Consider the following 20,628-nt stretch of genomic DNA (forward strand, 5'->3'; position numbering starts at 1 on the left):
CTCCCAGAAGCCCCAGCCAGCTGGGCCAAGTGTCAGGAATTCTGGGAGTTGAAGTCCAAAACTTGAAGGACCGATGGCTGGGAAGCACTCAAGGCCAGTCTTCCAATAGTAATGTGACACAATGAAATTTCAAAAACAACAAATGTGTGAAAACTGCTCAAAAGCCATTTTATTGTGTATTCTTTCAGGCATGTTGACCCCGCCTTTCTCCAGTTGGGCCCAAGGCGGCTTACAACATCCTGAAAGCATCATCCTACAGAAACCATTCATAGAGCAAGACAGGAAAGTAGCCAAAGCCATGACAAAGCCGCCATGCCCAGGAATCCGCGGGGCGTTGCCATGGCACTCAGAGAGGACAATGGGGCCCGGAGGTATTTGGCGGGATTGCGCATGCGCCCTCACGAGGCTTCTCTCACTGCCCGGCAACCCGCGCCTCTGCCTTCTGACGTCACGTCGTCGGCGTCCTTTAGCCCCGCCCACGCCTTGGCTCCCATAGCGACGGGAGCAGGCGGCGGCCATCTTGGCGGCGGCGGCAGCCGGCCCGGCGGCGATGAGCGGCTCGAAGCCCAGGGTGGCGCCGGCTCCGGCGGGGAGGGGGGCCCTCAGCCGCCTCCGAGGGCCCAGGGGCTCCGGGGACGCCCCCGCCGCCGCCCTGCCCCGCACCGAAGCCGAGCTGCTGGCACTGGAGCCCGTCCGGCCCGAACACGTCCTCGGCCTCAGCCGCGTCACCGAAAGTGAGTCCAAGCGGGGGGGCCTCCAAGCGAAAGAAGTTCAGACTGAGCCTGTCGGGGGGGGGGGGGGTATTATTTGCCACCCCCGAATGTCGTAGAGCCTGAAAACGCAATGATTTTGCACCCCAAAATGCAGCAGAGCTTGGAAATCCTGTTATTGTGTATCCCAACCTGCTGTAGAGGTTGGAATTCTTATTATTCTGCACCTCAGAATGTCAAAGAGGTTGAAATTCCTATTATTCTGCACCCCAGAATATTAAAAGAGGTTAGAAATTCTATTATTGTGCATCCCAAACTGCTGTAGAGGTTGGAATTCTTATTATTCTGTACCTCAGAATGTTAAAGAGCCTAAAAACCCTATTATTCTGCACCCCAAAATGCTGTAGAGGTTGAAAATCAACTTGAGAATCCCTCTTTCAAAATGCTGGGTACCCAAATCCTTTGTATTGTTGGACTTTATCTGTCTTGGTAATATTTGTATTTGCATGTATGTGTGCGCGCACACACACATATTGAGAGAGAGAAGGGTGTGTGTGTGCCAGTGTCCCATCCATCCCTGCAGACAATTTGGGGGATTTTTGGAGCATTTCCAGAGAAGAGAGACTCAGCCTTATTCCTACTTTTGGTTTGGTTCCTCACATTAGGAGAGAAGATGAATTTATGTATGAATTATAGAATGTATTGCTTCTTTTTTTCAAGTGCCTCTTCCCTAAAATATTTGAGAGGAGGAGTGTTTTAGATTTCGGGTTCCTTACCGCTTCTTTCCCAAGATTCGCAAGCCGCTTTGTGTCTGAAGAGCAGGGTATAATACTCTATTTTTTTTTAAAAAAAAGGGATATCTTGGAGAAATTTAAGCACAAAATTGATGGGGTCTGCCATAGAAACCATATATACATAGACAGAAGGTCATTTTATACACCATAAACAGTGTGTGTACATCGAACCATCCCAAATTAGCAGGGTCGCTAGCTCAGCCACACAAAGGAGGCAATATTTGGACTTCTTTGGATTTGCAGAGAAGGGGTGTTCAAATCTGCAGTCGACCTGGAGCCTTTGTTCCTTGCATGGTGCCTGTGTTTTGCCAGGCAGCGATTGGCAGCCCTCTTTCTTTGCATCGATGAACATGAAATTCGTCATGTTCTCCTTTTTTGCGAACACACCCTTGACTACGGATCTCTTGATGGGAAACTATGAACAATTTTGCAATTTTGGCAGAAACTACCCAGACGGCTACAACCAGAAAAAACAACTCTCTTCTGCTTTTTTAAAAATGGGAATTTGATGACGCTTAATAGCCTGCCGCTTATTTAGAAAGAGGATTGCTGCTCCTGTAGACTTCTGGACCATGCAGCTTATCTCTTTGGCCAGGCAATCCCTCTGAATCAGTGCTGTCTTTCCTGGATTGTGGCATATTTGCCAATGAGGCTATCCTACAGGCTTCTCAAAACCTGTCCCAATTTTGTCCCCTCTCCCTTAGACTATCTGTGCCGACCTGAAGACAATATCTATAACATCGACTTCACCAAGTTCAAGATCCGGGACCTAGAAACAGGGACTGTGCTTTTTGAAATTGCCAAACCTTCATCTTCAGGTAAGTTAGTCATAAAGAAAGGGGCGCTGGGTAGAACTATCCTGCATTCCCCCAAGATCTAAATCTTGCTGGATTGTAGCTCAGCTGCTAGCTCAAGAAGCTTTGAGTGGGCTGGAAAAGTTCCTTTATCCCTCTTTCCCCACTGTCTCACTCAGGTGTCGTCTTAGTGGGTTTGTTAGGAAAGTCAGTAATTTGGACAAGCGCTTGTATATTTTACACCTTAACCCCTTTAATGATCCATTCTTGCAGAGCAAGAGGATGATGACAATGATCCTGGGGTAATAGACACCAGCGCAGGCCGTTTTGTTCGCTATCAGTTCACACCGGCTTTCCTGCGCCTCCGAACCGTCGGTGCAACGTGAGTATGTCACTCATAGCTGGCCTCTCAGACGATTCCCAGCAAGCCGATTGAGCCTTTGGACAAGAGCATGTTGTTAAAAGTGTTTGCTAACTTGTTTGCTAACTTATTCTTCTAAAATGAGCAATGTTTGAATATAATAGCCTGTTGAGTTGTGTTTCAATTGTTCAGACTTTAGTTTTAGCCTTGTCCTAAGTCACTGTGGGTCCCATATGTGGTGGGATCAGAATAAATACATTAATGATAAATATTCTTTTGCAAAAGATGTATTCTGCTTAAGTAGTTGGAGTAGGGTGGTATTCTCCTAAGTCCCAAGCTTTATCACTAGAAATACTCTCCATCTTCTGTTATTTAAGCATTGTCCCAGATAGACACCAATGTGAGCTTAAGAGATTTGCTTAGCTAAAACGGAATATTTGTTTCCTCCCTCCCCTTTTTCCGCAGAGTGGAGTTCACTGTGGGAGACAAGCCTGTGTCAAACTTCCGCATGATTGAAAGGCATTATTTCCGAGATCGCCTTCTCAAGAACTTTGACTTTGATTTTGGCTTCTGTATCCCCAGCAGCCGAAATACCTGTGAGCACATTTATGAGTTTCCCCAGCTTTCAGAGGACCTCAGTAAGTATAATTTTATATCAGAGTTTTCTGAGGCTGAGACAGAAAAGTGCTATTGGGAAGGAAAGTTAGTGCTTGGATGCTTTGAAGCACCACAAAGAGGTTTGGTGGCTTTCATTGGAGACAGAATGCTGGACCAGAGGGATTCTGTATCCGCCTTTATGAGCTTGAAGGGGAGGATTACCAGAGTGAATAGAATGGGTTTTTGTCATTGTACTTGAACAAACTATTGGCTGGACTTGGGTCTCCCTCTGGCGGGTCACGTTGTATTCCAGGGTTAACTGAAACCTTCTATCTCTGTTTCCACGCAGTCCGTCTGATGGTAGACAACCCCTATGAGACCCGCTCAGACAGCTTCTACTTTGTGGACAACAAGCTGATCATGCACAATAAGGCCGACTACGCCTACAATGGGGGCCAGTAGCATCCTTTGTTAGTTATCCTGAGCGTGCAGGAGAAGAGCCGAAAAGCCATTCCCTCCTCCCAGTCTACTTCTGGAACATTCCGCCAAGCTCACGGAACAACGCTGAAGGGGCTGAGGGGGCAACGTACGCAAGAGTAAAGGAGATCTTGCAAATTCTGTCCTTTCCGGCCTTGTTCTTTCCTTGGCCTCTGCTTGGTTTTTGTTGGTCTTCTGGTAAGGTGACAAGTCGGGTTCTCTGTGAAATGCTAACTGGTGTAGCAATTCTTGTAGCTTAGCCGTCTTAGCCAGACTTTCTTGTGTGCTCTGCCTCCTGCTCGTGCCCCCCCCCTTTCCCCTTAAGACCAGGAGCACAGATCCACAGCAGAAGGTGGTTGCCTCTTCAGAGGTGCCAGGGAAATGTATATAGCAGTTCCCCAACAAGAGGGACAAAGTAGGCCTGGCCTGTTGTTTTTGGCAACTTCCCATGGCTGACTGTCCTTGTCTGACAATAAACCTTTTAGAAATGCAGTACTGGAGGACCTTAAAATTAGGGGATGCTCCAGCTTGCCATAGAACTGGACTGTTCCTTCTGCTTGTAGAGTCATGGACGTTCTATAAATATTGTGAGTAATGATTGTTCGAGTTGCCTGAGGAAAGGACCAAGCCACCTGACAGAGTTTTCTTCTGGCACGTGCTGGAAACCCAAAGCCCATACTGGACGAAATGGTGGTTGTAGCCAGCTAGTGTGACTGAGGCTGGCACTTCAGCTCAAGCAACTGCCAAACTGCTCTCTTTCAGTTTTCTCCTACTCAGCTCTGAGAAGAAAGGGGACCTGTTGCTACTGGGATTTTTGGTTCTGCTTTCCCTGTTTCATTGGCGTTGTTTAAATAGATGAGTCAAGAAGCCAGCTAGTGGTTGTCATTGAGATGTAGCTATTCCTGTTGGCTAGTTCTGTGAGCAAACAGAGGCATTCTTGAGTCAGGGAGAGGAGCCTTGCCCTCATAGCCTTTGCAAGCTCCACCTTTCCAGTCTGAGACCTTGCCCTGATCCCAAGCAAAGCTGCTGCTTCTTCCCCCATCTGGTGATCTTTACCAGAGGTGGCTTCAGTAAAAAATGGGACCATTGCTATGTTTCAGACCAGCCCTTCAGGGGGAAGTGTGTCGTTTCCAAAGAAATCTGGAGCAGCAGAGAGAGGGAGAGCAACTACCAAAAGAAAGCGCAAACTTCTTTGTTATGTTTACAAGGTAGGGCATCCTAAGCACCGCAAAGTATTGGGGGTGAAACAGAAAGGGTCAGAGTTGCTCAAATCAGTGTGCAGTTGTTGCTTTTAAGAACTGGATAGTTGGGTATTTTTTTTCAAAAATGTACTTGCGATCTGAAGTGAGGGTGCCTTGGGTGGATCCCCCGCCTCCTTCACTGTGATACAGTCATCTGAATTATGACAAACCCACTTTGGTTGCAGCCTCCCTGCTGCTCCCTACAAAAAAAGGTGCCTTTTTAACCTTGTGTCTGGAGGTGCCGCAAAAAAGGAACACGGAAAGTCTTCCACGGTTAAACCCCAAGTGCCTTGTTCAGTGTCCTCTGGTGACACTCAGGCTTTTCCCAGCTTTCTTTCCGACACAGTGGGAAGGGAAATGTAGCAGCCTCAATTGGGGGCAGGCCCCATTCTTTGCAATAAACCTCTAGCCACTTGCTCCTTCCTCCGGCCTTGGGGTCCTCAGCCCCGCGGGAGCTCTCCGTGTCCTTTGGAGCCGCCTATCTCTTAGCAATAATAATAATAAAGCAACCAACTGGAGATGTAAATATGACAAGGCCTTGCTACTGGCTTTGGACCAAAAGTTTAAAAGGAAGTTCAGGAGGAGGAGGCAGGGAGGGTCCTGATGTGCCCAATAACATAGCTCTGGGTGCAGCTTTGCCACTGTGGAACAGCCGTGTACAAAGAGGATACTGGAAAGCCCATTGACTGCCCCTCAATGGAACTGTGGTGCTATTAGGGCTGGGATAGAAATCTGATTCCCTTAACAACCTGGCAACTCCTCTAGGGCCCCTTCCACACAGCTGCATAAAATCCACATTGAACTGGATTTTATGGCAGTGTGGACTCCGATAACCCAGTTCAAAGCAGATATTGTGTATTATCTGACTTGATATTCTGGGAGTGTGGAAGGGCCCTAGCTTGCTGGTTGACGCAAGGTAGGCCCTGTTTCTGCCCTCTGGACCAAAGACTTTGCAAAAGGGGGAAGCGGGACACCCATAAGGGAGTTTTAGTGTAAAAGTATGATTTGTATCTTTCCCATACTCTTAATAATGCCAATCTGACAAAATGGTTTCCGAATTTTTTTTTTCTGTTTTAAATCTACTCTGCCATAGGTAGGAGTGCCATCCCACCCGTAAGTCGTGACCTTCCAATATGAGTATTTTTTCTTTCTTTAAGGTTATCCAATTTAACCCATGTTAATGTACATGCCTCAAAATAATTCTTTAAATTTGGAAGACCGAATCCTCCTCTAGTTCTCAAATCCGTCAGTACTGTATATTTTATTCTGGTTTTTTTCCCATTCCAAATAAATCTAAGTAGGTATTTATTCCACGCCTTAAAAATTTTGACATTTCTTACGATAGGGAGATTTTGAAATATATACAATATTTTTGGTAAAATAGACATTTTTATAGCTGCTATTCTCCCCAATAAGGAGAGTTTGAGGTGTCTCCACTTTTCTAGATCTTTTTTTATATCTCTCCATTTGTTTTCATAATTATTTTTCAGCAGGTGTACATTTCTTGCTGTGAGCCATATGCCCAAGTATTTAAACTTGGGTACAATTTGTATTCCCGTTATCTTTTGTAATTCCTCCTGTTTCTCTTTGGTCATATTTTTTGTCAAAATTGTAGTTTTATTTTTATTTAATTTTAAGCCCGCAAGTTTCCCAAATTCTTCAATTTTTTCAATCCAGTTTTCTATATTTTTTATGGGGTCTTCCACTATGCATATTACATCATCGGCAAAAGCCCTTAATTTATATTCTTGAGAGGCAATTTTCCGACCTTTAATTGACGTATCTTCTCTTATACTTCTAAGGAGGATTTCTAATGCCAATATGAATATCAAAGGGGAAAGAGGACATCCTTGACATGTTCCTTTATTTATGTCCAGATTTGCTTATCTGATTCCATTCACCTTAATTGTTGCTTTTTGTTTGTCATATATTGCCTCTATTGCGTTTTTTAATTGAAAGCCAATATCTATTTCTTCCAGTAACAATTTTACAAAGTCCCAATTCAGATTGTCGAATGCTTTTTCAGCATCTAATGACAACAAGGCAAGTTCCTTTTGAATATTAATTTCATAGTACTCAATTGTATCCAGTATTACTCTCAGATTATCATTTAATTTTCTATTTGGTAAAAAGCCAGTTTGATCTTCTCCAATCCATTCACTTAGATATTCTTTTAGTCTGGTTGCAAGTATATTGGCAAAGATTTTATAATCCGTGTTGAGTAAGGATATTGGTCGGTAATTTCTAACATTTTCAGAATCTGTATTTTCTTTGTGAATTAGGATAATTTCGGCTTCTTTCCACAATTCCGGCATTTCTTTGGTCTCTAGCACTTGGTTCATTAGTTTTTTTAAAAAGGGGATAAATTTGTCCATAAATGTTTTATAGTAACCTGCTGAGTAGCCATCTGGCCCCGGGGCTTTGCTTGAGTCCATGCTTTTAATGGCCCTTTTTATTTCATCTTCAGTGATCTCCCTGTTCAGTCTCTCTCTTTGTGTCTGTGATTTTTTGTAGTTTTTGGTGCCCTAAGTATTTGGTTATCTCTTCTTTGTTTATCTCATCTTTTGAGTACAGGTGACTATAAAATTTACTAAATTCCCCCAAAATTTCTTTATCTGTGTTTAATAGTTTCTCTCCTGTGTTTATTCTTAGGATGGATTGATTCTGAGTTTTTCTTATTTTTCTAGCCAGCCATTTCCCTGGCTTATTTGCATTCTCAAAATGCTGTTGTTTAGCAAATTTTAGTTGTCTTGCCAATGACTCCAGGTGATACCCCTATTGATGCAGGCCAAAATCTCGTTGGCTTTCTTAGCAGCCGCATCACATTGCTGGCTCATGTTTAACTTGTTGTCCACAAGGACTCCAAGATCTTTTTCAAATGTACTGCTGTCTAGCCAGGCATCCCCCTTTTTTTAATTTGTGGAAATTTATTACTACAAAACACATTAAAATGTGCCCCTTTCAAAAATTAAGTGCATGCTTATTAAATAGTCACAAAAACCATGTAAGTCACATAGATTAGAGTCTGGGCTGGCTTTGGGGAGCAGCTGAGAGTGCTGTCATCTTTGGGACAAGCTCAGCTCGGATGTTAGGTAGCACTCCTCCTTCTGCAATGGTCACATGGGCAAATAACTTGTTCAGTTCGTTATCATTCCTCACCCCCAACTGGATGTGTCGTGGTGCAATGCTCTGCTACTTGTTTTCATGAGCAGCATTGCCTGCCAACTCCAGTATCTCTGTGGTCAGATATTCTAGAACAGCCGTCAGGTACACGGAGGCACCTACACCTATCCGTTTAGCATAGTTGCCTTGTTTCAGGTACTGGGCAACACGACCCACAGAGAATTGCAAGTCAGCAAGTGTACTCTTGGTTTTCTGGGTGGCAGCTAAAGGCTTTGATAGCTTCTTACCATGTCCAGACATGATGGCTCCTTTAAATGTTTAATTGTACTATGTATCTTTTCTAGACAGGCAGCAATTTCCACGGCCAATTTCCTTCAACAGCAGTGACAGGATCAGTCATAGTGTTGTAGATGAAGGGAGAGATAATACAAGAGAGATCCTTTTGAGAGGCCAAAAAGTCCGGTTTATTATATTCAGCTGAGTCTCTGGAAGTGGAATCTCTTCCAAAAAGCAAACCAGAGCTCCGATCAAGGCGTGGACTTGCCTTTTATACATTTTCAGACAAAGAACATGCTTCTACATACATCTCGTCATTAGTACGTCACTTCACATGCTTACATACATGGATATAAATATGCACAATCAGCATTTTCCTATCTAAGCACTCTTAAAAGCATGTAGCAAGTCACAGACACCAAAAGAGAGATCCATCAAGAGGCCAGTCTTGACCTGTCAAGCTGTACTAGGAACCAATTCACACTGGAATGTATAGAAAACTGGTCCCCCTTCTCCCAGCTTGTCCTATCAGCTTGTGCATCCCTAAAATTTAGCACAGAGAGAGTCTGGTTTTTCTACATTTCACTGCTTCTAATGTGCATACAATATATGTCTAAAAATCCATATTTTTCATTTCCTCATCAATAGCATTGGCCATCAATCCCTTCCTGCTTGTTTCCCCCTTTGTGGTGGTCTTTGTTGTCTCTGCCAAACCATGCCCATTCCAGAACAGATCCCGGCCGTTTTCTATTTTTCCCCACGAAGGTATTTTTCCATAAAGGACAACAGCGAGCGCCAAAGAGGCCTGTGTGATTTTCTTCCCTTCTGTCGAACCTGTTGTCATGCTGTTGCCTCGCTCTCCGACCAACTTCCTGACTGATTTGTATGAAATGTTATTTTGTCACAAGCGATAGTAATCATAATAAAAAAAATTCTCAAAATGGTTCAATCCCGTTGTGATTTGTGTCCTGTGAGTCTTGGGTGCTTAGCGATAGAAGGCCGGGCATTGTCTGTTTTTTAAATATTTCAAATGTTTAAAATTGCAATCCTGGAATCCGCTGGGCTCCTTTGGTGATTCAAGCATATTCCAATATTCGATGTGGTTGGGAGTCAAACCATGTACAATTTTGCCCAGATTTAAGAGACATTTTGGGAAACCTTGGCAACTCTAACAAGACGGAGCACTGCTTTCTTCCCATGGGTAAGTTGTCCTTTTTTGACAAAAAAGTGTTTGTAAGGGAACATAAATGTTTTAGTGAGGATAAGTAATGTTATTTACTAGACTTAACACTAGGCCTCACTCATACTAGGAACACAATATTGACTTGAGAGATTCATTTCTGTGTGCCTTAATGCTGTTAAATGGACTTCCTTGAATGCTTTATATCCTTTCTCCTTCAGCAGGGAGACACTGTCTTGGCGTGGAGGAAAAAACTACAAGACCCAGGATGCCTTTCTGCTGGGGAGGCAAAGAGTTTTAGAAATTAAACTCCTTCAAAGTCTTGGGCCTAAACTCGGTTTTGCTCCCAACTCGAGCGACAGTTTGTTTTTTAATTACACTGTTTTAACAGCGCTGTTACGCCGCTTTAACTGCTATTACAACGTGCAGTGGCATGCTGGGAATTGTAGTCTAGCGAGACCTCCCCGGGCGCTGTCCCAGAGCAGGCAAGATGGCGGCGGACGTGTCTCGTGCTTTTCTGAGGGAACTAAACTGGCTGAGGTGTTTTTCGAAAGGGGGGCGGAGAAAGAAGCGGGTCATGAATATTCAGGAGTGGGCGATGAAAGAAGGCTCGTGAATATTCATGAGGAGGCAGAGAAAAAAAAAAAGGCTTTGGTCGCCAGAGCCCTTGTGCTTTGGCCCGGGATGGCAGCAGCCATGGCACTCTCTGCGCGACGCTGCGGTAAGTGGCGAAATGACGTCCCCCCCTCTGAGCGTTGCCACTTGGTACGCCCCAAGCACCAAGCGCCATTGGAGGAAGCGGCCGGCGGGATGGAGCGTACCAAGTTGAGAGGACGAGGGGGGGGGTTGTTGATGAACTGTGAGGGAGGGACCAAATAAGAGGAAGGAAACGTCATATAGTGGCCCCAGCTTTGGGAAACTCGCCATTTTCCTTATTCCGAAAGTAACTTTTCCAAACGGGACGGCCCCATTTTCGGGGACCCCCCCCCCCTTCTCCTCTCTGTGAGGCCTTCCTACTGTGAGAGGGTTTGACAAGGCCTCACGCCCTCTCGACCCAGGACTGTTCGTTCCTCAGAGGACTGCAACTCCCAGAGCACCCAGCCAAGGGGCGCCAAACCGCATGAACTCGACGGTGTAGACCAAGGTCCCCTTCACCTGAAGCCCCGCAGCAAGGGCAACCTTGACCACCTGGAAGGGCTCCAGAGGAAGGAAAACCCCAATGGCCCAAGATGGAGGTCTCTGGCTTAAGGGGAAAAGAGGCCCAAGTTGAAGCTTTTGGAACAGGCCTGGGCCAACTTGGGCCCTCCATGTGTTTTGGACTTCAACTCCCAGAATTCCTCACAGCCTCGGGCCCTTTCCTTTCCCCCCTCAGCTGCTTAAGACGGGGGGAGGGGGCTTCGCTATAGGGAAGGCCTATTGGAGCATGGTGGAGCCCCCTTCTCGGGAGGCTTTGAAGCAGAGGCAGGCTGGCCATCTGTTGGGAGGGCTTGGATTGTGTCTTCCTGCTTTTCCAAAAGGGGTCAGACTAGATGGCCCTCTTCCAGCTCTCTTTGCCGTTCTCCGCTCGCTTGGAGCCTCTGGGCGCCTTTGCCTCCATTTTGCAGCAAAGAGACGAGCGGCAATCGATCCCTTATTTTACAAGCTGCTGAACTCAGTGTTTACCTTTACTCTAAAGGACTCCACCAAAGCCCCTGCCATAAACAGAGGCTATATATCCTGCCATCTTCTTCAAGGGCTGCTATAAAAACCAAGCCCAGGGGTGGGATGGAGTTGAAGGCAGCTGGTGGCCATGAGGCTGCGTTTGGCCTTTCACATACATTTGGGCTGGACCTCTCATTGTCGGCAAGGACTGTGCAGAATAATAATCATGACAATAAACTTTATTTGTATCCTGCCCCCTCTCCCAAAAGGGACTCGGGCGGCATGCAACAAAAATACCATGTACATAGTAATAATAGCAACCGAAACATTAAGAAATCATAATGCAAAAACAAAAGCAGCCATAAAAATATTAAATTATAACATCAAACGGTCTGTCATGCTGGCCAGTGGGAGTTCCAGCCCAACGACAACAGAGATTCTGTGTGTTCTGAGGTTTTGGGTCGTACTCACTGTCCTCGAGAGAATCCGCCTCTACCTGTGCTCCAGATTGGGACTCTTGGCCCACAGTCATGCTTGACGCTTCCCCTTTGCAGCCTGGATGCTCCACAAAGGCGTGCGGCGGCTGCACACAGTGTATCAAGCGGTAGACCTGCCAGAGACCCACCTGATGCTGCGCCAGACCTGCCGAGACTTTGCCGAAAAGGAGCTGGCTCCCATTGCGGCCCAGCTGGATCGGGAGCACCGCTTCCCAGCCGAACAGGTAGCTCCAACTCTCACTAGGGTCCAGCAAACAGATAAACAGACTAGGATCGGATCCTGGGATAGAGGGCGGTGTGGACACTCCTTCATGATATGCAGCCAAGTTGTTGTCAAAGGCTACTGATAGAGGCTCATTAGCTTTATTATGAAGATGTAAGTGAGTAGCTTTGTTGTCGATTATAGTTTCAAACAGGGTGTTTAAGTCAGATATACTCACAGTTCCTTCCCCAAAGAGTTATCAATTTTCAGTTGTTTAGAAGCCTTGTGGTGTGTTGTTGACTCAGGGCTAGTCCGATTGCGTTTTCTGTTTCCCATTTCCAGGAGAGGGAGTAGGAAAAACAAAAATACCGGAGCCCATTAAATCACGTCCTATCATGCCAGGGCCATCTTGCCTCCCCCGACAAAAATTCTAGAAGTGTTAACTCAGTTACTGGTACAACAATTTAAGAACAGTGAAAAGCACGTTAAATTGTGTGTTACATATTAAAACTCACTGCACCCTCTAGCTGTGAGGAGAGGTGGGTAAGAATTATTGTTATTATTATTGACACAACGACGTTGCATGACACAGCAAACAAGATAGGTATGCTGGATTTCGTTTCACAAAATCACAAGTCGAACACTTCCCAAGTGTCTAGGACTGTGTGATGTATTTTCGGATGATGCGTGCAGATCCCAGCAGGGTGGCCTTTTGCAGTTGGCAGATCATAATTTTGTCAATGTCTATTGTTTCCAAATGCCGGCTGAGATCTTTTGGCACGGCACCCAGTGTGCCCATCACCACCGGGACCACCTGCACTGGTTTCTGCCAGAGTCTTTGAAGTTCAGTCTTGAGGTCCTGATAGCGGCTGAGTTTTTCCTGTTGTTTTTCCTCAATGCGTCTGTCACCTGGGATGGCGACATCAATGATCCAAACCTTTTTCTTTTCCACAACTGTGATGTCTGGTGTGTTGTGTTCCAGAACTTTGTCAGTCTGGATTCGGAAGTCTCACAGTATCTTTGCATGTTCATTTTCCAATACTTTTGCAGGTTTGTGATCCCACCAGTTATTTGCTGCTGGAAGGTGGGACTTGAGGCATAAGTTCCAATGAATCATTTGGGCCACATAGTTGTGCCTCTGTTTGTAGTCTGTCTGTGCAATTTTCTTACAACAGCTGAGGATATGATCCATGGTTTCGTCGGTTTCCTTGCACAGTCTGCATTTTGGGTCATCAGCTGATTTTTCGATCTTGGCCTGAATTGCCTTTGTCCTGATGTCTTGCTCCTGGGCTGCAAGGATCAGGCCTTCTGCCTCCTTCTTCAGGGTCCCATTCGTGAGCCAGAGCCAGGTCTTCTCGTCAGCTTTTCCTTCAATTTTGTCAAGGAACTTTCCATGCAATGTTTTGTTGTGCCAGCTGTCAGCTCTAGTTTGTAGTGCAGTTTTCTTGTACTGGTGTTTTGTCTGCTGTGCTTTGAGGAGTTTCTGATTTTTGACTTCAATCAAAGCAGGTTCTTCACTTTGCTTTACATATTCTGCCAGGGCATGTTCTTCTTTCTTTGACTGCTTGTTTTACTTGTAGGAGTCCTCTGCCCCCTGATCTTCTAGGCAGATATAGCCGGTCAACATCACTGCGGGGGTGCAGTGAAGGATGAATGGTCATGAGTTTTCTTGTTTTTCTGTCCAAATTGTCCAGTTCCACCTGTGTCCAGTTTATGATGCCAACAGTATATCTTATGACAGGTATGGCCCAGGTGTTTATGGCCTTGATGGTGTTGCCTCCATTGAGCTTACTTTTGAGAATTTTTCTGGCCCTTTCTGTGTATTCTTTACTGACCACAGTTTTCACATGTTCATGCTTGATGTTGTACAGCTGCAATATGCGCAGGTATTTATAGGCCTCTGGCTGGTGACACGTTATTGTTTGGCCATTAGGCATATTTATGCCCTCACTTTCGATGATGATGATGATTATTATTATTATTATTATTAAAACAATGCACTCACTGCACCCTTTAGCTGTGAGGTGAGGTGGGTAATAATAATATAATTTATTATCCACCTCTCCTTTGGTTCAAGGCCGAAATAGTCAGACATCTAAGAAAGCACGCATCTTTTCCTCCCTCTCCAGGTGAAGAAGATGGGGAGTTTGGGGCTCCTGGCGATGGATGTCCCGGAGACATATGGAGGAGCTGGGCTTGATTACTTGGCCTATTCCATCGCTGTGGAAGAGATCAGCCGAGGCTGTGCCTCCACCGGTGTCATCATGAGTGTCAACAATGTAAGGCCACTAGGGCTGTTCTCCGTTTGGAAGAGTGCCACTCTCTTTGTGTGCTCATGCCGGCGATTGATGGAGGGACCTTTTGTTTTTTCAGACCCTCTATTTAGGACCGGTGTTGAAGTATGGGTCTGAAGAACAGAAGCACAAGTGGATCACTCCCTTCACTAATGGGGACAAAATTGGATGCTTTGCCCTCAGTGAACCAGGTAATTGGGGCACTCCATACATTCCTTGGCCTTTGCTCTCGTTGGTGAGCGATTTGACTATAGTTTGCCTTCATCTTAAAGGACAGTTAAGTGCAGGGTGAACAGAAATGTATACTGTGTGGCCTGACAAGCTTGTGTGTGTGTGTGTTTGTGTGTGGAGGAGCTAGAGACACCCTTGCCTTCAAGGCTGTCCTGGTGTTGTCTTGCTAAGGCAATGGCAGCGACGCAGGAGCGGCTTCCACGGTGGCACGGCTTGTTGGCGACGAATGGGTCTTGAACGGGACCAAAGCCTGGATCACCAACGCCTGGGATGCTGCTGCGACGGTTGTGTTTGCCACTACGGACAAGGGCCTGAAACACAAGGTGGGTTCATGCCTCCCAGATAATAAGCGCTTCAAAGCTCAGATTGTTCAAAGTAATCACTCTCTTCGCTTTCAGTGGGACATCTGTGGTGTTGTTTCTAGGGGGCTGCTGCCTAGACAATGAGAGCTTGGGAAGCCAAGGAATAATTGGGAGAACCGGGTTGTGTTTATCCTAGAGCACACCTCACGATGGACTATTTTTCAGCTTTCCTAACCCTTGGTCAGTTGGAAATTGCAGTCCAACATGTAGAGTAATGTGATTCCCACCTCTGCCCTAGAGAGCATCAGGGAGAAAAAGAGACCTTCCTTAAATATCAAGAGACTGTTATTTGTTCTGTTACCCAGAGGGCAGGTCTAGAACCAGTGGGAGGAAATGGAAAGGGAATAGATTGAGAAATGTCTCGGAGGTTTGAATTGCCTTTTTGGTGTGGGCAGTTCTGAAAATTCTCATTTGTCTCTTGTAGGGCATCAGTGCCTTCCTTGTGCCCATGCCAACCCCCGGCTTGTCTCTGGGAAAGAAGGAAGACAAGATGGGCATCAGAGCCTCCTCCACGGCTAACCTGATCTTTGAAGACTGCCGCATCCCCAAGGACAACCTCCTGGGAGAGGAAGGCATGGGCTTCAAGATTGCTATGGTGAGTGGCTATTATACACAAAGGGAAGGAGGCGGTGGTTGAATAGGACAGAGTGAAGCAAAAATGTATGAGATGTCAGCCTCCCCACCCCTCTGTGTCTTACGCACTCTTTCCAGAGATATGTTATCCACTATGCCATCCAGCCATGGGCTGCTGCTAGTGCGCTGTCCCATGCACGCAACATGAAATCCTGTGTTCATAACTTATTTAGTGTACTATTAGGTTTATGTATGACACTTAAAAAGCTAAAAGCTTTAATTTTGTTGGAAGAAAAATTATGACTATGCCCTATGCCAGGCTTCTTCTACCTGTTACCTTCCAGGTGTTTGGACCTCTAACTCTCAGAAGCCCAGCTTCGTTAATGGTCAGGCATGCTGGGAGCTGGAGTCCAAAATACCTGGAGGGCAGTTTGGGCAGGTCTGATGTGGGCTGAAGAGAGAGCTGCATGTTTTTAGACATTTGCATGCAATGCTCACCTGTAAATGCATGCTTTTGACATCGGAGACACAGGAAAAAAAACCACAATGGAAACCATAGGTACAGTAGTAAGCAAAAAAGTGTATTGTTTGGACAGAAACTTCTAAAATGCTGACGGATGACCATGGGCAACGAAGGCCCCTTGGGATGCTTTTCCTGGGTGCAGCAATGCCTCTTGAGTTTGAATGTTGTGTCTGCAGGGCTGGGAACCAGATCTAGCTGAACTGCAACTCCTAGCATTCCTCATTGTCTCTGCTGCCTAGAGCCTAGGGCATCTCCTTGGGGTAGAACAAAGCGCGATTGGGATGGTACTTTGAGCAGGAAGCTGTTCCTTGATGCCTACAAAACCTGATCCCCCCCCCCCCCCCAAAGTTTTGCAAAAGTTGGTAGGTTTTGAATGTACTTCAGTGTTGTGCATGGGTTCATGCCGACCCTTTCCTTTGTGTCCTTCCCACCTTTCAGCAAACCCTGGACTCTGGTCGGATTGGCATTGCCTCCCAGGCCTTAGGAATAGCCCAGGCAGCGCTGGACTGTGCGGTGGATTACGCCGAGAAGAGGATGGCCTTTGGAGCGCCCATCACCAAGTTCCAGGCAATTCAGGTGCCGAGGGAGGCTCCTTCTTTGGAGGCTTTGAAGCAGAGGCTGGATGGCTATCTGTCAGGGGTGCTTTGAATGAGATTTTCCTGCTTCTTGTAGGGGGTTGGACTGGCTGGCCTGTGAGGTCTCTTCCAACTCTACTATGATTCTATGGTTCTGCCAAGCCTTACAAGGGGGACAAACTCCAGGTTTTTTTAAGGGGGAACACCCTCATATTAACCCAAAGGCTGTCTTGTAGGTGGTGAAAGGTTGGGGGGGGGGGGGTCAGAGAAGCATCTATGGGCCTATGCCACACACAGGGAAAACATCTCCATACTTCCACCGTACTCACCAATGAACACAAGACACACTCCTTTGCAGGAGTGAACTAAAGGGAATGGCAGGAAGGTCTGGAGGTTTCAGTGCCGCTTGGGCAAGGCTCCTCCGTCTTCCACTCGGCTCTCCTCCGTAGCACCCAGGGTCAGGCAACTGCTTTCCTTGGAAGGTGGTATTGGAACCTCTGGGGTTGGATGTTTCCCAGGAGGACTTGTTGCTTTGATTTATGTGTGCACAACACCCACGGAAGCGTTGTTTTTGCCTGCAGTTTAAGCTGGCCGATATGGCCCTGGCCCTGGAGAGTGCCCGCCTGCTGACCTGGAGGGCGGCCATGTTGAAGGACAACGGGAAGTCCTACACCAAGGTAGCCCTTCTTTGCACAGCTACAAAACCTCATGCAGGGTGGGGCAGGAATCACAAAGAGGCCTTACATGAACAAGATGGGATTGTTCTTATGTAAAATGTATATTTATTACCCATGTACCTTCTCTCTCTATATATATATGCTGCTAAGGTATTGCGAATTACAAATGAAAGAAAAATAAGGGGTTCTTAAATATTGAAACCCCTTTGTGACTTTCAGCCCACCCTGCAGAAAAGGCAAATACTCATTGGTCCAGTGGGGCATAGCTCTTGGGGGTGAGTGTATGAACAAACACAGGTAGGCTCCATCTGGACATGTGTTTCCTTTCCCCCAGGAAGCGGCCATGGCCAAGCTGTCTGCCTCCGAAGCGGCCACTTCCATTTCTCACCAGGTGAGCTTCTTCAGGCTTGGGGCCTGACATGATCAATGGGGATTAAATGGGTTTGGAAGCAGTAGCCACATCCCTTCTACAGTTAGAAGTTTATTTTTTTTAATACTGTTCATGTTCAATTGCATTTTAATGTTTGTATATTTCTAGATTCTAATTTTATTCTATTGGTTTTATTGTGAGCCACTTTGAGTCTTTTTTAGAGAAAAAGTGGAATAATAATAATAATTTGAAACACAAGATGAGTCCACAGCAGACACTCTGCTGGCTGTTGTATCACACGTCGGACCGTTCCCAAGTGTCTAGGACTGTGTGATGTATCGGCGAATAATGTGTGCAGATCCCAGTAAGGTGGCCTTTTGCAGCTGGCCATTTTGTCAGCACCGATTGTGTTTAAGTGCAGGCCAAGGTTTTTAGGCACTGCACCGTGTGCCCATCACCACTAGGACCACTTTGACTGGCTTGTGCCAGAGTCTTTGCAATTCGATCTTTAAATCCTCATATTGTATCAGCTTTTCCAGTTGTTGCTGTTGTTATTATTATTGTTGCAAGAACCCTATAAGGTCCCTTACAGATATAACCCATTAACTGCTTTTTAGTCTCCTTTGTGGAGACAAAGCAGGGTATAAATATAATAGTAATAATAATGATATAGATGTATTTCTAGACATTGCAGGTGTCCTGTTCCCCATGTCATCGCACTGAGTACAGAAGGGCAGCCCAGACACATGTATCCCCCCAAAAAAGGAGGAGAATTTTCCACCCTTGCCAGGGCATCCCAACTGTTTCTTTTCCTCTCCCCGGGGCAACTCCACAAGGTCCAAAGAGAAACTGGAAATGTGCCTGGACCCTGCACATCTGCATCAGAGGAGGGGAAACTTATCCCGCACCATCCTCGGACCACCCCTTTCGTGATGCTGGGGGAGAATTTCCAGGCAAAGCATTGGATCCCAGCTTCTGTATCCAGCCCAGGCAGTAAAGCACCCAAGCCACCCTTCCCCAGTGACCGTTTGGTGTTTGTCTTGCAGGCGATCCAGATCCTGGGTGGGATGGGCTACGTGACCGAGATGCCCGCAGAGCGCCACTACCGGGACGCCCGGATCACCGAGATCTACGAAGGAACCAGCGAGATCCAGAGGTTGGTCATTGCAGGGCAGCTGCTGAAGGCGTATCGAGGTTGAACCGGAGACTCCTCTTCTCTGCCGGTTTGTGCAAGAAGCAAGAGGGACTCTGGCTCAGAGACCCTTGGGCGCCTGACCAAGTCCAGTGGCCAAAGCTGTGGCAGAGCAGACATACCTTGTGCTCACTCAAGAAGAAAGTTACCAGTCCACCAGCGGGAGCCCCCAGCAGGTGATCTCAGGTAAACTGGCACGACGACACACGCCCAACAGCCAGAGAGAGGGGAGACTGGCCCTGCAGGGCGGGCACCATTGCCTGGTCAGTCACAGCCATGTTCCTCCTGGGCTGCCTTTGTACAAGTGCCTTAGCCCATCCAATGCAGAATACACTACCCCATGTTTGATTCTACCCCGTCTCCTGTCATTGCTCTAGGACTTCAGGCGTTTCTAAGCCAGGCTTGTGCAGTGTGGCAGGAGGAATGGGCCAGAATTTAAAAGGCTAAGCCTCTTGGGGCAGGAAATAGGTTCAGTGATTAATTTGTTAGTGTTGCCGTTGTGTGCCATCTAGTTGTTTCAGACTTAAGGCAACCCTCTCACAGAGTTTTCTGGTCAAGATTTACTCAAAGGGGACTTGCCTTTCTCCTCCTCTGAAGCTGAGAGAGTGGACCTTGCCAAAAGTCACCCAGTAGTTCAGAGCCAGGGTCCCAGGTTCAAAGCACAACTCTCCTCCCCTCTTTTTTTCTTCCTGCCTCCCTCCCTCCTTTTCTCTGGAGAGTCCTGACAGCCTCACACCTCACGTTGGCACCATTGCCTGCCTGTTCTAAGCCCTGGGCTCTTCCTTTGGTGCAGTGGCTCTCACAGCAGCTTCTTTCTAGTTTGGAAGCTTGGCGCTTTCCCTTTAATGGCAGCTGCCGGCCACCATCAGTCCCAGTCTCTCTTTTCTGCCTGGCTTAAGACATTTTCCCAAGTTACATGGCTAGTTGCTGTGGAAACATAATGCTAGACTTTGGTTAGAAGCAGCAAAGCGTTTCATACAGCAGGCAAAAAGCAAGAGAGAGCTGTTCCCAAAGTGCCAAAAGGACACATTCCATTCTCGAGTTGAAGGAAGACATTTTTAGGCTGAAAACCCATTGTCCACAAGTCATTTTGGCCCTCTGGAAACAGCGCTCTGCTCCCTATTCCTCAACCCACAGGAACATGGCAGAACATGATTATTCCAAATGGAAGTACCTCTTGCCTCCAGCACAATATCCAAAAGGTACACACATACATGACCAGATGCCAGGCTTCAAACAATAACGAGCAGCAGAATCAATGAATCAGAACCGTGCTAAAATCCGCTAACTCCCTCCAGACTTCCCTGAGTCCAGAGGCAGGCTGCAGTTTCATTCCCTTTGCAAGAGCTGCTTCAGGCGTCCAGGGCTGTGCCCAAGGGCAAAATTACACCTCAAAGGGCCAATCCTTTCAGGACGGGAGCGAGGGCCGTAATTTCCCCCATCAAGCCCAGCCAGCGAGAATGTGCTCGACAATGTTTTGCCCCTCCCTTGTTTTCACTTTGAGATCTGCCAAGAGATCAAGTGCTACTAAGTACCTTAAAAGGACGGAGGAAATCAGGAACTGTGAGCCAATACCTTAATTACATACAATTTCCACGTGGCTTGTTAAAAGGGGGAAAATAGAACGACAGGCAGCAAATTAATAGATACTTCGCAGAGGCCGGGGCACTAATTACTGCACAATAACCAGGCCGGGGGTTGCCGTTACATAACCCACTTGGCACCGCTGGCTTTAAGTGAGAGTCTAAGTAACATATTCTACAGAAAGGTGGGGTATAAATACCACAAATTAAAGGGAATTAAATACATTTCCATGATCCAGCATCCATTGACAGCAGGGCGCTTTCAATGCCTTGTATTGTTATTTCCCCAAATGGTTGGCTATGCCTACCTTTTTGCCTGCCCCCAGACTTGAGTCTAAAGGAACAAGGACTGCAA

General features: G+C 46.6%; 2 protein-coding genes and 1 pseudogene across 3 annotated transcripts; 2 read left to right on the forward strand and 1 right to left on the reverse strand.

The window, feature by feature from the left end:
• Positions 1-489: 489 nt before the first annotated feature.
• Positions 490-3,732, forward strand: unc119b (unc-119 lipid binding chaperone B). Its single transcript, XM_003226010.4, has 5 exons — positions 490-734; positions 2,209-2,322; positions 2,572-2,680; positions 3,125-3,297; positions 3,606-3,732. Exons 1-5 carry the CDS (start codon positions 551-553, stop codon positions 3,716-3,718), a joined length of 693 nt encoding a protein of 230 aa, XP_003226058.1. The 5' UTR covers positions 490-550; the 3' UTR covers positions 3,719-3,732.
• Positions 3,733-7,887: 4,155 nt separating this feature from the next.
• On the reverse strand, positions 7,888-9,407 carry LOC134292918 (histone H2A, sperm-like; annotated as a pseudogene).
• A 645-nt stretch (positions 9,408-10,052) lies between these two features.
• acads (acyl-CoA dehydrogenase short chain) lies at positions 10,053-19,043 on the forward strand. 2 transcript variants are annotated; one of them, XM_003226011.4, is made up of 10 exons: positions 10,053-10,274; positions 11,749-11,915; positions 14,023-14,172; positions 14,267-14,378; positions 14,590-14,741; positions 15,205-15,375; positions 16,315-16,452; positions 17,033-17,128; positions 17,463-17,519; positions 18,545-19,043. In XM_003226011.4, exons 1-10 carry the CDS (start codon positions 10,238-10,240, stop codon positions 18,695-18,697), a joined length of 1,233 nt encoding a protein of 410 aa, XP_003226059.2. In that variant the 5' UTR covers positions 10,053-10,237; the 3' UTR covers positions 18,698-19,043. The 2 variants fall into 2 exon arrangements, with proteins under 2 accessions (XP_003226059.2, XP_062814829.1); XM_062958759.1 differs by lacking the exon at positions 10,053-10,274 and adding an exon at positions 10,758-10,788.
• The last annotated feature ends 1,585 nt before the right edge of the window (positions 19,044-20,628 follow it).

The sequence above is a fragment of the Anolis carolinensis genome, chromosome X (genome assembly GCF_035594765.1).
Source record: "Anolis carolinensis isolate JA03-04 chromosome X, rAnoCar3.1.pri, whole genome shotgun sequence".
Classification (NCBI taxonomy): domain Eukaryota; kingdom Metazoa; phylum Chordata; class Lepidosauria; order Squamata; family Dactyloidae; genus Anolis; species Anolis carolinensis.

Excerpts from the sequence above, each read along its gene's own strand:
- unc119b (XM_003226010.4), top strand. The coding sequence starts at position 551 with ATGAGCGGCTCGAAGCCCAGGGTGGCGCCGGCTCCGGCGGGGAGGGGG. Across the intron at positions 2,323-2,571 it reads TGCCAAACCTTCATCTTCAG|AGCAAGAGGATGATGACAAT; the intron begins GTAAGTTAGTCA and ends CCATTCTTGCAG. Across the intron at positions 2,681-3,124 it reads CTCCGAACCGTCGGTGCAAC|AGTGGAGTTCACTGTGGGAG; the intron begins GTGAGTATGTCA and ends CTTTTTCCGCAG.
- acads (XM_003226011.4), top strand. The coding sequence starts at position 10,238 with ATGGCAGCAGCCATGGCACTCTCTGCGCGACGCTGCG. Across the intron at positions 11,916-14,022 it reads ACCGCTTCCCAGCCGAACAG|GTGAAGAAGATGGGGAGTTT; the intron begins GTAGCTCCAACT and ends CTCCCTCTCCAG. Across the intron at positions 17,129-17,462 it reads ACGGGAAGTCCTACACCAAG|GAAGCGGCCATGGCCAAGCT; the intron begins GTAGCCCTTCTT and ends CCTTTCCCCCAG.